This window comes from Anolis sagrei, chromosome 1 (assembly GCF_037176765.1).
Source record: "Anolis sagrei isolate rAnoSag1 chromosome 1, rAnoSag1.mat, whole genome shotgun sequence".
Taxonomy (NCBI): Eukaryota; Metazoa; Chordata; class Lepidosauria; order Squamata; family Dactyloidae; genus Anolis; species Anolis sagrei.
The window spans coordinates 209,109,448-209,121,530 of NC_090021.1; the positions used below are offsets into that span (position 1 = coordinate 209,109,448).

Genomic DNA, 12,083 nt, shown 5'->3' on the forward strand with positions numbered 1-12,083 from the left:
TGCTCCTGCCAAATTAGAGCTATAGCACATATTGTGAAAATATTGTTAAATGTAATTTTGCTTGTCAAAGAATATTTTTTGCTAAATGAGATAAAGGTGTGGAAAACTATTTTTTTTCTGTCCTAACCATACTTCTAGCCTCATACTGATGTGGAAGAAAAACATTCTCAAAGATTATTTACAATAAAAACATATGGTCAACATCAACGATTTCACAATTTTCTTTTCCTAATTCAAATACACAAAAAATCCAGAGTCTGAATTCTATGGTGCTTCAGTTTGTCCTTCCTCCTGAATAACCAAACTCTAGGAGGGGGCATATTTCCAGGGGCAGGTCAAAAACCTGGTTCTGGGCATTGTGTCATTTCATCCAAAAGGCTGCTGCTATGGTGGTACCTCCGTGCAGTGTAAAACGTTGCAGGATAGTGTAAAACAAATTATAATATAGACCTAGGTTCTTAAACTAAATACAGCCAAACAACAAAAACAACAAATCTTGATGTCTCAGTTTTTAGGCCTGTTCTAGGGTTATTTGGGCGCTGATTCAGAAAATTGCTTTGGATAGACTGCATCAGCTCTAGTTTCATAGATATGGTGATCATAGTTTTCTTTGGGTGAGCAGATGGCAACTGGTAGATGGCATATATTCTGAACCCAAAAACTAGATTTGAAGTAGTGCAATTTTTGGAGCCAGCAGGTCAAATATATGCAGAAACAGGGCTAACATTTGAAGCATCAAAATGTGTGTTGGCCAGTGTAATAGACATAACCAGTTACAATCCTTTCAGCAATCACCAAACTTTACTTGGTCAACAGAGATGCATTTCAGTGGTTTTGGAGCTTGACTGGGATTGAGACTGGTTCACACTACAGCTCCTTATAGGGTTCTCCAAGTGTTACCCTTGCTCCTTTAAGTATTGCGACTAGCTACAACTTTTGTGTTTTCTTTTTCCTTTCTATATACTTCATCACATTAGAGAATGAATCCACTTTAAATCCAGTTTCTGCCTCCTGCAGAATTCTGAGGTTTGTAGTTTAGTGAGGCTGTTAAAGTCCCCTCCCTAAACTTCACACCCCAGAATTCTGCAGAAAGTGGATTGATTCTTTAGTGTGATAAACACTTATGTTGTGTTTGATTCCGCAGTAGCCCAGTTCTTTTTGCACTTGTGGATTCTGTATATTTTCCCTTTGAACTTGCACTTGTTTAATGAAACAGCAGCATCCTTGAATATTTATTTGCGCCTTTATGATCATTTTAAAGCACAACTTCCACTACTTAACAATGTAGCAGACTGTAAAATGGTGTCAAACAATGATATTGTAATTCCTAACTATTAGATTTGATACTTTAGACATATCTCTCTCACACAGCAGATTTATGCATTAATTCTGTATTTTGAGGGGTTTTAATTGCTCAAAATATTTGCTTCTGGATTTGTTTTTTCACACATTTTGTTTACATGGTTTATTTTTCATTTTATGAACAAATCGATAACCAGGCAGACTCTTTTACCACACTGGATTAGTTTTATTTATTCTCTTTGAACTTGATTAAAAAGCTGTCAAACATAAGTCTACATTTTATCAGTGGAATACTTTTACAAAACAGAGTAGCGGATATGTATAGCTGGAAACATACATTTCAGAATAAAACAATATTTGATATATTCTAGACAGTTACCCTTTTGTTTATCCATGACAACTGAAACTAACCATCAAATGTATAAATTGATTCAAGTCTAGCCAAGTAATCCTAAGGGCATATGAAAAGGCTTTTAGAAAAAGTTCTTTCTAGATGAATTTAATGCAGTTCACCAATAAAGCATCTTTGAGAACATAATATAGAATTCTCCCAAACATGACATAGATAAGGAAAGAGCAAAGTTACATAGAGTGATGGAGAGTCAAAACGGATTTTGTATTTAATATGAGCATTTGGACAATTGTTGCAATGCTGTGGCTTCATTAAAGATGAGGTTCAGCAGTTAATTTCATATTTATGTTTTAAAACAGAAACTTTACAACATTTCTGTCCCCGTTTTTGGAAAGTGGCATGAAAATCAGTGGCAAGATTTGATCCTTTGACTTTCCCTCAAGGAGAAATTACTCTTCTGTGGGTTCTGATCATTTCCAAGACAAGAGCAGGTATATACATTAAAAATCACATTTTAAGTGATAGACTATTATCAGTACCAGTTTAATTGTTCCAAACCCCCATTTAAATCCATTAACCTTCAACCCTGCTTGCCTGGGAGCACCCCTGCATATGCCTCTAAGCAATATTTCATCTGAATTTGGCCATACTGTCAAATCCCAGCTGTAAAATAAAGGAATACAAACCGACAAAGCTTGGGAGAATGTGCTGAGAATGACTCACGGAAAGGGTTAATCCCGAGTACATATAAGCAAATGTTGACAGTATATTTTTACTCCAATGTTTGGAAATGTAAAGACAAAAATGTCATTAGGTTTTCACAAAATGAGGCATCTGTCACTAGAAGGAAAAAGAAATATTTCAGAAAGATGTTTACAGAAATGTAAAAATATTAGATCTCAAGACAGATGTGAGTATATTCCATAACATTCCTAGTCTGTCAGTCTTTCTCAGAACTGAAGATCGTGGAGCATTTGCTCAGCATTAGCTCAACCAGCTGGTTTTGATAAACCATGTAGACTGCCATAGATCCAGTCTCTTTTTCAGGTCGAAGGAGGGTGGGTCCAAAGACAATTCCTAAACTCTGTGGCGTCATCAGATTCAGGTTCTCCTTTGCCGCTATCCTGTCAGGAAAAAAAAGAGGTTTTTTTTTTTTAAAAAAAGAAGCATCCAAAGAAAGGTAATTGAATACAAAGCACAGCAATATTTTGATTTTAGAGATTTGCAGAGATTTAATTATACTGCAGCTCCTGGTCTTAGTATTAAAATATATAAGCTTGGCCATATGGTAGATAAAAGTAAATTCTATGAAGATTATATTTTTGGATCCAAGACGGCGCAAGCAACTGATTTCCTCTTCATAGGAACCCTTCATCTTCTTTTTGTGGTAAGACTGAGACAGGTTCCTTTTCCTTACTTTTGAGAGGGAGTGGATTGTTGGTTTGCAAAAATCACATTATTTCCATTGAATTAACTGTCCTGATGTTATTGGATTCATAGGAAGCCTATCTCTGGGATAAGATTGCTTTTTTGAAGAACACTAGCATATGCTACACTTTGTTGTTGTTAGTTTTTAAAGGTGCTGACTGTTATTATTTTACCATTACTTGCTTATTAATACTGTTAAGGCACTTTTGGGACTTTGGCGCTTACAAAAATTCCCCATTGCCATACCTAAAGAACAGTTGCACAAACAGATGTTCATTACATGGTACAGTTGGCACATTCATGCTGGTGCCTTATAGGCACTACACTTTCACAGTCACCTATGCTATGAATTGAGAGAAGCTCCCTCATTGCAGACAGAAAATCAACAAGATGGTGAGAGTGAAGGGAAGATATGTGGCATTTTTGTCTTCACTTTTGCAGCCTTTGTACAGAGTCTTTGTGTTTACCCAAAATGTTTTGGGTCCAGCTATATATATATTTCCTTTGATATATGAGGGTTTAATCACATGGATACCAAAGTTTTGATCTCCAGTCACAGTGTACCAGACCTTGTGTCTCTCTGTGTTTGTACACATGTGTGTACATATTTACACACAGGTACACAGATATGCACACATGTGTGTTCAGTGTCCAATGGAAATAAACTTAGGCTTAGGCATGAGGAAAGTCAAGAACAACTACAATATCTTGGGAATTCAAACCTCACAGATAACCATAGTCTATGAAGACTTATCTATTGAGATCTGGGATACATCAGGTCTCACAAAGAAGTGCTTCTCTGTCTACCTTTCCCCCAATGTGAAAGCGGTTGGCATTATACAGGGTTAGTCAAACTGCATAGGCCAATAAGCCATTCAATTGAATGGCTTATTGGCCTATGCATTTTGACTAACCCTGTATTTTTCCCACTGAGTGCAATTATTTCTTTCGTTCCAGGAAACTTTGCAAGGACTGACAGCCAATGGCTGACAGACCAGAATCAGTCCAGGGAGTACCACTTTTGAGTAGTACTGCCATAGAGAATTTCCCCAGCAGAAACTATGTTTCAGTTAAGATCCATCTTGACATTTGCTCCTAACAGTGAAGATACAAACATCTTTCCAAGTACTGGGAAGGAAATTTCCACACTTATCTAATGAATGCAACCCAAAGGCTTTTGCTAAACTAGGGCAAATTACACATTCCTTTTGAAGACCCATGAAAACATTTTTGTGTGAAAGCACTCTGAATGGATGCCTGTAACTTTGCTGTACTGTTCATCAACCAAAAATACTTCAAATCAGCAGAATATCTTAGTGGTATTTATATCCAGGCCTTTCACTAGGTCACCTTGTGGTCCTTAATACTCCATCAAATCACAGTTTGCATCAGTCCTAGCCAGCCCATTCATGTATGAGGTGATTGAGGAGCTATATCAGAAAACGTGGAAGCAGTGACAGACTTTGTATTTCTAGGTGCAAAGATTACTGCAGATGCAGACTGCAGCCAGGAAATCATAAGACCCTTACTTTTTGGGAGGAGAGCAATGACCGATCTCGATAAAATATTGAAGAGTAGAGACATCACATTGGCAACGAAGAACCGCATAGTGAAAGCAACGGTATACCCCATAGTCACCTACGGATGTGAGAGTTGGACCTTAGGGAAGGCTGAGCGAAGGAAGATAGATGCTTTTGAGCTGTGGTGTTGGAGGAAAGTTCTGAGAGTGCCTTGGACTGCGAGAAGACTCAACCAATCCATACTTCAGGAAATAAAGTCTGACTGCTCATTGGAGGGAAGGATATTAGAGACAAAGATGAAGTACTTTGGCCACATCATGAGAAAGCTTAGAGAAGACAATTATGCTGGGGAAAATGGAAGGAAAAAAGAAGAGGGGCCAACCAAGGGCAAGATGGATGGATGGCATCCTTGAAATGACTGGATTGACCTTGAAGGAGCTGGGGGTGGTGACAGCCGACAGGGAGCTCTGGCGTGGACTGGTCCATGATGTCACAAAGTGTCAGAAACGACTGAACGAATGAACAACAACAATCAGACAACATCCAGAAGGTACACATTTCACTAGGTAAGTGATCCACTTCAATATGGTTCATCCCATTTGGTAAGTACTATAGTTCAGCATCATAGCAACCCATCATATTCGAGCCAACAGGATGGCATCTAACTCATTAAAAATGTCCACTCTGAAACCATTAACATTTCAATTGGTCCCAAATAGCAATAACCTATGCTGTCAATGGACAGTTCAAGCTGGGAATCTTCAAGATTGTTCATGAGAAAGAAAGACAGACTGATTAAATTACAGAGGTTTAAAAACAACATACAGTAATGCAACCAAAGAGATTCTAGGTATTTTTACATTTATGCTAAAAACTTACTACCCCGTTATAGTATCCATCCATACAAGGCCACCATTTCCTTTTGTTTCCCCATTGGCATCCTATTGGTCACATGCTCCATATGGGGGTAATGAGCAGATAATAAATGGACAATTCTGAAACAAAATGTAAAAATCCCAGAAAAATTGGCACGAGCGCCATATTACAGCAAAGGAGGGAGGACCTGGCCTATAACGTTCAGCAAACTTGTCTAACACAAGAGTGTGCAGTGAATTCATGAGCCGCTTATGAACTGTACTCCAAGCGATGACAGTGACATTCTAATATCTCTGCCATGCTCCACTGAGCAGCTCCAACTAGTACAGAGCTGTTTTATTTAAAATATGTAAGGTCACTGGACTAGAAAGAGTTTACTATGGAAATTTTTAGGACTCATGCGTAATCCTCAGCAAAGAATGGACCTAAATGTAAGTTTCATACTTAAACATTCTTCACTGACTTGCTTTCCTTTTATAATACCTTTCAATGAATTCATTTTATTTCCTCTTTTCTTTGAGGGGAGTGAGTGGGAACCGGGTGAAGGATATAAGTGAGAGATGCCTGTAAGTAAATATTTCTACTAAAGTTCCATAAAGCTTTATGGAAATGTGATTTCTTTCTATTCCAACCCCCCCCCCCCTTTTTTTTTTTTGCAGAAGCTACTTTGAATGGTGGAAGATTCGTCATCTGTTCCATGTCTTAGAGAAAGGTTTCTAACACATCAATGGGTAGAGTCATCTAGAGAACACTGTCTGGTGATGGAATGCTTGCAGTATTCCAATTCATCACGTTCCTGAAACACAAGCACTCATTTACTCTTTCTTTCCCTCTTCCCTTGTTCCACTTTTGGTTATATATAAATGGGAAACATTATTGGAGCATTTTCTCAAGCTTCTACCCTGAGTGTCCATTACAAAAAACCCACTCCATATGGCAGTAATCAGCCTTAATTATTTCTAGCTTAAAATATAGCATATTTATTTGAAACAAAATGAAGGCAACAGAAATTATTCTGTACTGTATAATATTAACATTGGTCCATTAATCTGGGGGGCGGGGAGGTCAAGAATTTAACCAAATGAAGAGAAACTGGACAGAAAATGTACTCTGTGTTAGAACTGCTTTCCTTATTCTTTCCCAATGTCTAGATTGATTTCTCTGTAGGAAAACTGGTTCATGGTTTTGGTAGTCTATGAATGATATATGAACCTTTCTGTATTAGGTCTCAAATATGGCCAGAATGACTACCAAAAAAGGAAGATTCTACTTGTTTCTACGACTAAATATTTGAAAGCATAAGTTCACCTCATTTCATTTTCACAAAGTTTGCAAATTTTTGGTAGGATGTCTACACTTATTTTCCCTAATGAACACATTTTGCATACACTTTCCCCAATGTGATCATTTCTGACAAGGCTCTACACCCAATATATGCCTATTTCTATGCAAATTCCCTTAATGTACATATATTTGTACATTTCACTATTGTAGATGCTTTTTCCAGGCATCTCTTCCCCAGAGCCTTGCAAATTTTGCAATGTGCAAGAAGGGAAGGATGGTTCTATTATGGTTCATGTGAAAGTGTGGAAGGGACAAGTTCAGTCAATTTGAGCTTTTTTTCTCAGAAATAGTCTCTTTCACTTTTGTCATCCAGGGTGGAGCTTAAGATCAAGGTAGGAAAGACAAGTCCTAGCTGACTACAGTGGATAAAGCTGGTCTGTATGTAAGAAGTCAACCTCATATTTTCCAGCTATTTTAGCTTCTAACATTAATTACAACACTTTGAATTATAACCAGAAGTGGCCCAGCAGCACCTTGGTATAAAAGGAGAAGTGAAAGGATGGCCAGCTTGTTTTCTGCTGTTCTAAAGACTAGGACATGAAGCATGATTCAAATTGCAGAAAAAGATTTCACCTATAGATTAAGAAGAACTTCCTGATGGTAAGAGTTGTTCAACAGTAGAACATGCTTCCTTAGAGTACAGTGGAGTCTCCTTCCCTGGAGGTTTATAAGCAGAGGGTTGGACTGCATGTCCCTTGACGTATCTTCCAAGTCTATGATCCTATGTGTGATTTCACCTACAGATTAAGAAGAACTTCCTGATGGTAAGAGTTGTTCAACAGTAGAATATGCTTCCTTAAGAGTACAGTGGAGTCTCCTTCCCTGGAGGTTTATAAGCAGAGGGTTGGACTGCATGTCCCTTGACGTATCTTCCAAGTCTATGATCCTATGTGTGATTTCACCTACAGATTAAGAAAAACTTCCTGATGGTAAGAGTTGTTCAACAGTAGAATATGCTTCCTCAGAGTACAGTGGAGTCTCCTTCCCTGGAGGTTTATAAGCAGAGGGTTGGACTTGATATCCCTTGATGTATCTTCCAAGTCTATGATCCTATGTGTGCATAGCATATTATTGACCCATTACTGAGAAACCTACCTGGTAGATCAACCCAATTCCATGTAAAGTTTTTACTAGGTCACTATCATAACTTGCTGATTAATTTGTTTCAAACTCAGTCATATTCAGAATTGACTCTTTGAAATCAATGGGGCTTCGGTTAGTCATGAAAAAGTACAGAACATGGTGATATTTTTCTTCAACATCCCTCCATCAAAGAATTGGTGTCTTGATAAAACAATAATGAGAAGTTCACTTTACCAGTCATAAAGCCCCAATATCACTTACCCCTTCTTCCTATCCTGTTCTCTTTCCACATAGTATGTCAGTAGAAATGTTTTTGGAGACACACTGTGCCCATGTCATTCCAGTGAAAACTATTAATAAATCTTCAGAAGTGTTAGGATTCAAACTGGATCGGCTTAAAGTAAGATTGGCTGAGTTCAAACATCATCTGAATCTGTCGGTATCCACCCAATTTAGTTTTCTAAACCCAAATCAAAATCTGAGCAGAAGTTTGTTAGCCTCCTGTGGATTGTTTTCTGAGCCAGTGCTGAAACTATAGCACCCTGTTCCTGGCAAGTATTTCTCAAAATGTTTGACTTATTCATGCCACCACTGGGCACCTCTTGGCTACAGGAAAAAGTTTGCATGCATTATCAATTGTAAGCCTAAAGTGAGACTGTTCAAGAGCAGCTGCTCTCAAGTGCAGGATCCAGCTTTTAGCATCCTTTTCCAAACAAAAAACCAAACAGTACCTGTGAAGAAGTGCTAAAAACTGAAAGGTGTGTATAGCCGTTGGCATACATGGCCACAAATAACCTTCTTTCACACAAGCCTTGAGAACACGAGCAACAATAGGTTAGCAAAACTATCTCATGTTTAGAGCTAAACAAATGAAATTCCTTTCACTCAAAGGTTACCTAACAGAATTTAATTTGAGTTTCATTTCAATATTTTAACCCAAAAGTAAGCTCAAAGTGGTTAATAATGTAGCAAAACAAATATCCAGTAGCTAAAACAGCAGCAGAAATGCAATACGACAACCTAACAATAAGAAAGCTGTAATAAACAGATGGTAATTTAGGACTGCAACTCTCATAACACACACCCAGCATGACTAGTGGCCAGGGATTATGGGAGCTGTAGTACAAGACAACTGGAGAACACCAGATTGCATATTCACCAAATAAGGTATACCAGAAGAGTCCTCATACAACAAGCCTAAACTGAATTTCTTGAAGAAGTTTCCAATATTGTGCTGGCTACATTGGAGCCAGCATGGATCCTTCCCAATGGGCGATGCTTCCCACTTGTGATGGGGGAAACATTGCAGAGAGGGAGCTGCATGTGGATTCGCCCCACTGCCCTTCTCTTTCCTCCGCAAAGCCACTTTGCCTGGCCTTTGTGATACGGTCTTCAGTGTAAACATAATGAATCATTACTGTTCTACTAACTTTCCTATCACCAAGTGCTTGATTCATAACTTGTCATCAGTTCCAGTATTTTACACCTTGACTATTTTTGGAAAGCAGTTTCAAGATGAATGTTGGACTTGATTTCCTTGTTTATTTACTGATACCAAAAGCGATTTGCAGAAGTTAACCCCCCCTCCCATAGCCCCAGATACCTTTGTATATGTGTCTAGAAGAATTTGTTCAAGCTTGAAATGAAATCTCTCATGAAAATAAATCTATAATCATGCCAGTTAAATGTACTGTAATTTCAAACGCATCCCATAGGAAACTATGCTCACCAGACAGACTTTATTATTTGGACCTCCTGTCAATCCTCAAGTTCCCTGTTATGTTAGATGCTCTGCAGGAACTTTTTTTTTTGTTTTCTCTACTTGGGAATAAGTTCAACATTCATACCTTGATTGTTTCAAAAGTACTAACAAATGACCCAGTAAGACATCCTGCCCAGTTGAATGATAAGTAAGAATGTTAATAAGTTACTAGAGGCAGAGGCCAATCAAAAAACAAACATACAAATATAAATAAAAGAAAATGTAAGGGCAGACAAACATTTGTCAAGCATTATACCAAAATTGAAATATATCTAAAATTGAAGACTGAACCAATTATTTTATAAATACATTTGCCACAGTGAAAACTCCTTATGTAATCTATTTTGTATTAATCACAACTGGTTTATTTTATTTTATTTATTTATTTAAACCATTTCTATCCTGCCCTTCTCACCCCCGAAGGGGGACTCAGGGCGGCTAACACAGGCAACAATTTAATGCCAACAGAATCAATAACAACAATATAAACCAACAATATAAAATCCTATTACATAACAATTAAACAGTGATATTAATTAAAATTACATAATCACATAGAACAAATCGCATAATCACAAGTCATATAGCCATTTCCAATTTTCATGACAATCCTATTGTCCGAGTTCAGCCACTAGCCAAAGGCCTGGCTCCAATAGTTTAAAATAGTGTTTTGTTTTTTCCAAACTGTTCCATCCGTTTTGCCAATTGCCCAGTTAAATGATACCAAGCTATCATGAAGTTTGCATTTCAAATAACACATTTTTGCAGGTACAGTAATACAGAAGACCAGATCCATGGGTAGAACTCTGTTTGGTTTATGGTTTACTGTAGATACAGTTTTAATAATGTCTTGATGTTCTGCCATTGTCGTTATTTTTGCTTTTGTTGATTTGCTTAGTTATGGTGGAGTTATGTTATTTTGCTCATTGTCTGATTTGCTTTGTTATTGTGATGTTACGTTCTTTATTGTATTGTGTTTTGAGGCTTCGGCCTGTGTAAGCCGCATCGAGTCCTCTGGGAGATGCTAGCGGGGTACAAATAAAGTTAATAATAATAATAATAATAATAATAATAATAATAATAATAGATGTGAAGGATGTTATTTGAAAGGCTACAAATATTAGCAAAAATAGCTTACATTCCTGAATGTATTCTCCTTCATTAACATGCTAAACTAATGTTGGTAACTGTGTAGATTTTATGCTATCATTTGGGCAATATTATCCCATTAATGTAAGCATTTGTCTTGCCCTTTAATGCATATTAAAATATTTTATTTCAATTGCCTAATTAAACAGCAGAGATCAAGATAAGTCAGTAAGCCGATAACAGGACTATGAAACACAGAGTTGTGGGTTGGGGTGGTGGTATAGTACTCAAAAGTTCCTTTGATTATGAACAGGACATTGAAAAGCCAACTCTGTATTTTGAACACTCTTAGAAAAGCTCAAAATGACGACAACAACAACAAATCCAACTGAAATGTATCAAGCTCTGGTTTTCAAGCAAGGTTCTGGGGAACCCCACAATCTTAGAATCATAGAATCATAAAGTTGGAAGAGACCTTGTGGGCCATCCAGTCCAACCCCCTGCCAAGAAACAGGAAAATTGCATTCAAAGCACCCCCAACAGATGGCCATCCAGCCTCTGTTTAAAAGCCTCCAAAGAAGGAGCCTCCATCACACTCTGGGGCAGAGAGTTCCACTGCTGAATGGCTCTCACAGTTAGAAAGTTCTTCCTAATGTTCAGATGGAATCTCCTTTCCTATAGTTTGAAGCCATTGTTCCATGTCCTAGTTTCCAGGGCAGCAGAAAACAAGCCTGCTCTCTTGTCTCTATGACTTTCACTCACATATTTATACATGGCTATCATGCCTCCTCTCAGCCTTCTCTTCTGCAGGCTAAATATGCACAGCTCTTTAAGTCACTCCTCGTAGGGCTTGTTCTCCAGACCCTTGATCATATTAGTTATTCTTCACTGGACACATTCCAGCTTGTCAACATCTCCCCTCAATTGCGGTGCCCAAAATTGGACATAGTATTCCAGGTGTGGCCTGACCAAGGCAGAATAGAGGGGTAGCATGACTTCTCTGGATCTAGACACTATACTCCTATTTATATAGGACCAATTCCCATTGGCTTTTTAACCTGCTGCATCACATTGTTGTCTCATGTTTAACTTGTCCACAAGGATTCCAAGATATTTTTAATGCGTACTGCTGTCGAACTAGGTGCCCCCCATTATGCATCTTTGCAATTTTTTCTGCCTAAGTTCTTGATGATTATGCCTTCTAGCCCTCATATAAGTCATTAATAAAGATGTTGTACAGGTCTGGGTCCAGGATGAAACCCTGTGGCTCTTTGCTCGTCACTTCTTTCCAGGATGAAGACGAAGCATTGGTGAGCATCCTCTGGGT

General features: G+C 38.0%; 1 protein-coding gene across 1 annotated transcript in view; it reads right to left on the reverse strand.

Moving 5' to 3' along the window:
- Nucleotides 1–1,518: 1,518 nt before the first annotated feature.
- Nucleotides 1,519–12,083, reverse strand: part of ARHGAP15 (Rho GTPase activating protein 15) — a 493,308-nt gene continuing 482,743 nt past the window's right edge. Inside the window, exon 14 of the mRNA XM_067472779.1 lies at nucleotides 1,519–2,778. Within this exon, the coding sequence (XP_067328880.1) occupies nucleotides 2,595–2,778 (184 nt within the window). The 3' untranslated portion in view covers nucleotides 1,519–2,594. The remainder of the gene's footprint in view (nucleotides 2,779–12,083) is intronic.